Genomic DNA, 5,000 nt, shown 5'->3' with positions numbered 1-5,000 from the left:
TCCTCTTTTTCCTCCTCCTTTTCCTTCTCTCCTCCTCGCCTTTCTCTTTCTTTCCCTTCCTCTCTTCCCTTTCTCTCTCTCCACCTCCTCATTCTTTTCTTTCCTCCTGTTCCCCTTCTTCTCTTCTTCTTTCTCTCTTCCTTCTCCTCTTTCTCTTTCTTCATCTTCCTTCCTCTCCCTCCACCTCCTCTTCCTCTTCCTTCTTCACTTCTTCTCATCTTTCCTCCAAACCTCCTCCTTCTCTTCTTCCCTCCTACTCCTATTCCTTCTTCTCTTCTTTCCTCCTCCTACTCCTTTCCTCTCCCTTCTCCTTCTTTCTCCTCCTCTTCTTACTTCTCTCTTCCTCCACCTCCTCTTTCTTTTCCTTATTCTTCCTTCCTCTCCCTCCACCTCCTCTTCTCTTCTCTCCTCATCCTCTCCCTCTTCCTTCTTCTCTTCTCTCCTCCTCCTCTCCCTCTTCCTTCCTCTCTTCTCTCCTCCTCCTCCTCCTCTTCCTTTCCTCCCCTCGTCAACACCCGACAGATGGCGGTCGAGGGACAGAGCCTAACCTCATTACTGGTGGCGTTCCGCGGACACTCCCCCCCCCACACACCCCCTCTCCCTCTCCCTCTCTCTCCCTCTTCCTCCCAATCTCTCTCTCCCTCCCTCTCCCTCTCTCCCTCCCTCTCTCTCAATCCCCCCTACACCCCTTCTCCCTCTCTCTCCCTCTCCCTGTCTCCCTCTCCCTCCCTCCCCTTCCCTCCCTCTCTCTCCCTCCTACACCCCCTCTCCCTCTCTCTCCCCCCCCTACACCCCCCTCTCTCTCCCTCCCTCCTCCCTACACCCCCTCTCTCCCTCTCCTTCTCTCTCCCTCTCTCTCCTTCTCTCTCCCTCTCTCTCCCTCTCCCTCCCTCTCTCTCCCTCCCCCCTTCTATTCGCCCAATTCGACCACATAGCCTAAAGAGTTTTTTTCCTGATTTTAACCCTGCCTCATCGCCTTGCAGTCTGGCTTGTCATATTTTACGTTTTATTTTTTTATTTTTTTTTCATTTATTTATTTATTTATCTATTTATTTTTTTTAGGTTATTTATTTTTATTTATTTTTTTAGGTTAGGCGTTTTGTTAGCGTATATGTGTAGATGCACATCAACTTATATAACTAGCTCTTTGTAGACTAGTATGCTATATACATACATATACATACATACATACATACATACATACACACACACCCGCGCGCGCACACCCACACACAACATACAGACGCACGCCCACACACACAGAAGCAGACACACACACACACACACACACACACACACACACACACACACACACACACACACACACACACACACACACACAAACACACACAAACACACGAACACACAGACACACTCACACATACATGCATATATCTATGATTCACAATGGGTATAACAGTAAAACACGAGAGTCAGAAATGGTACTTAGTGGATCGCTACGTTTAAAATAAATAATTGGATTGATGACAAAAGATATAAAACGCATAGAAAAAAACATAGCAAATGTATATATCTATGTATGACGATTTACGTATGATGTCTGTATTTATGAATTTATGTATGCATGCATGGCGATATAGTTATTGTTATTTATAGCTCTTCCTACCTTAATTTACCAATATAAAGCTATATATCATTTATGCAGTTCTCCCTATCTTCATTTGTCAGTAATTATGGTTATCATCATTCTATTAACCAGTACATAGTTATAGTTATTATTAATAACACAGTTCTTTCTATCTTTATTCACTAAAAGTTATAGTCATCATCAATTATATAGTTCTTACTATCTTCCTTATATAGTAGTTATGGTTATTGTCATTTACATAGTTCTTTCCATCTTCGTTTATCAATAGTCATCGTTATTATCATTTACGTAGATTTTTCCCATCTACATTTATCAATTGTTATCATTATTATCATTTACGTAGTTCTTCCCATCTTTATTTATCAATAGTTATCGTTATTATTATTTTCAGTTTTCTTTCTATCCTCATTTAGCTATAATCATCGTTTTTATCAATTGCATAGTTATCGTTATTGTCATTTATCAATAGTTATCCTTATTATCATTCGCATAGTTCATTCCATCTTCACTTATCTCTTATTTACACAGTTTTCTTTCTATCCTGATTTAGCAATAATCATCATTTTTATCATTTACATAGTTATTGTTATTGTCATTTATCAATAGTTATCCTTATCATCATTCGCATAGTTCTTTCCATCTTCACTTATCACTTATTTACACAGTTTTCTTTCTATCCTGATTTAGCAATAATTATCGTCTTTATCAATTACATAGTTGCCGTTCTTGTCATTTATCAATAGTTATCCTTATCATCATTCGCATAGTTCTTTCCATCTTCACTTATCACTTATTTACACAGTTTTCTTTCTATCTTGATTTAGCAATAATCACACATAATTTAACAGGTAGTCAAAATAGGCGTCGATTCACCGTAGAGTGTCGACGAACTGGGTAAATGGAAAAAAAAAGAATTAAAAAACGAAAGAAAGAAAAAAGAAGATAAAAAGCAATTGATAAAGATAAAACACTTAAAAAATACCGTTCTGTTTATTATGGAAATTATATTGATGGTTAACAATGGTGGGAATAGGTAAAGATAGTTATGAAATGACTTAGAAATGGCAGTAATTAATTATCCTGAAGAATTTTGATAATCATGGGATGGAACAAATAAACAAATTATTAAACAAATACACAAACATTATAAAAAAAGCTTAATGATAATGATGATAATGACAGGCTCATTACACATGACATCCATCAGCACTGTCATCACCCCAAACACCATCCTTTCATTAAGACCCGAGAAAGCAGGCACGGTGGTCGAAAATCCCATACATTCCGACCGGCAACACGCCTCTATGGTCTGTGCTCGCATCGTAAACACACCGAGGTATGAATGAGTAACAGAAACTTATGAATGATTTGATTAAGATCTGTTTGTATCACAGGATGAGGGATTGGAAACAAATGAAGGGGAGGGGGGGGGAGAAGGGATGAAGGAAGAGGAGGATGGGGAAAGGAGAGAGAGAGAAAGGGGGGGGGAAGAGAGAGAAAGAGAAGAAAGGGGGGGCGAAAGAAAGAAAGAGAGAGAGAGAGAGAGAGAGAGAGAGAGAGAGAGAGTGAGAGAGAGAGTGAGAGAGTGAGAGAGTGAGAGAGAGAGAGATAAAGAGAAAGAGAGAGAGAGTGAGAGTAAGAGAAAGATAGAGAGAGAGAGAGAGAGAGAGAGAGAGAGAGAGAGAGAGAGAGAGAGAGAGAGAGAGAGAGAGAGAGAGAGAGAGAGAGAGAGAGAAATGACCTATTTGATAATACGAGAAAGGCATAGTGCTGATATCAAAATGTGAAATACCATTGGGGCTTTTAACACTATCATCATCATTATCATTATCCCTATCTTTATTGTATTTTTCTCATTCAAGCTATTCGTATAATCATCATCGTGATCACCATCATTAATAGTTGATATCATATTATTGTTTATAAGTGTCAATATTACTTTTTTTCTCACTATAATTATCATCATTGTTATAATCACTGTAACTGTCATATTAACATTTACGAAGTATTTTTCTTCCTCTTTTACTTTCTAGTCAATCGCTGTCATATCTATAAAGTGTCATTCATCAGCCATATTTGGAATTAAAACAGGCATTTTTTTTTCTTTTTACCAAACATCCCGCGTTGACTCTTTAAACAGCTAACTGCTAACCCCGCCACCTCGAGAAGTTAATTTCACCGTGCAATGAATACAAAATAGTTCAAATATTCATGATCTTGTCTCGCCTCGCACAGCTGTTCAAGTTGGCACATAGTTTAAATAATCCAACAGATGAGCTGTTCTGGGATTGTACAGTTTGCTTTATAAAATGGGTTTACAATTTTGAACGAACCCTTTTGGGCGAGCATATGGCGGGAAACCTCTCCTCGTTCGGGCTATTGGCGCGGACTTCGACTTCGATCTTCGGGGGGATACTTTGACAAATCAATATCTCTCCTTTCAAGTCGAGAATCAGGAACATCAACCACATTCTAAAGAAAAAATATATCCCAAAAATTCTAAAATCCAACAATCTAGACACGAAATGGGACAAAGATTACAAAAAAAATATCTCTACTCCGTCCGAACGCCGGATAGGGGGGACCGCGCCTCAAATCGAAGGGGACGTTGGAGGAATTTGCAAGGTAATGAATGTTTTAGAGCCGGTGGGAGGGGCGCGGGGCGAGGGGAGGAGCGGGTGGCAATTGGACGAGGGGAGAAGGCTAAGGAGAAGGGGGAAGGGAGAGGAGATGGTGGCTGCCGGCGGGGAGAAAGAGAGACTAGAAGGAGAATTATATAGGAGGTGATGCCGAGGCGCGGACCCTGCTCGGAGTGTATATTTTAATACGCGTGTGCGTGTGTTTATGTGTGTGTGTGCGTGCATTAGTTTATGTGCGTAGTTGTATATATGCGTTTGTTTATTGTTTTTATTGTTATGTCTATCATCATTATTATGTTTTTATTATCATCATTTTTGTTACTACTTATTTTTCTGCCACTACAGCTACTACTGCTACTATTATTATTTCTATTATTGTTATTATTGCTATCATTATAATTATTATTATTATTATTATCATTACTATAATAATAATAATAATAATAATAATAATAATAATAATAATGATAATAATAATAATAATAATAATAATAATAGCAATAATAATAATGATAATAATGATAATAATAATAATAATAATAATAATAATAATAATAATAATAATAATAATAATAATAATAATAATAATAATAATAATAATAATAATAATAATGATAATAATAATAATAATAATAATGATAATAATAATAATAATAGTAATGATAATGATTATTATTATTATTATTATCATTATTATTATTGTTATTATCATCATTATTATTATTGTTATAGTAATAGTAATGATAATAATG

At 37.1% G+C, this 5,000-nt stretch overlaps 1 protein-coding gene across 1 annotated transcript in view; it reads right to left on the bottom strand.

The window, feature by feature from the left end:
- LOC138862457 (uncharacterized) overlaps positions 1-5,000 on the bottom strand; it is a 60,256-nt gene that overhangs the window by 8,361 nt on the left and 46,895 nt on the right. Inside the window, exon 4 of the mRNA XM_070124859.1 lies at positions 3,943-4,081. Coding sequence (XP_069980960.1) covers positions 3,943-4,081 — 139 coding nt within the window. The remainder of the gene's footprint in view (positions 1-3,942; positions 4,082-5,000) is intronic.

This window comes from Penaeus vannamei, chromosome 8, assembly GCF_042767895.1.
Source record: "Penaeus vannamei isolate JL-2024 chromosome 8, ASM4276789v1, whole genome shotgun sequence".
In the NCBI taxonomy this organism is placed as follows: domain Eukaryota; kingdom Metazoa; phylum Arthropoda; class Malacostraca; order Decapoda; family Penaeidae; genus Penaeus; species Penaeus vannamei.
Note: the sequence above shows the minus strand (reverse complement) of the source record. Positions and strands in the feature narration are given on the sequence as shown.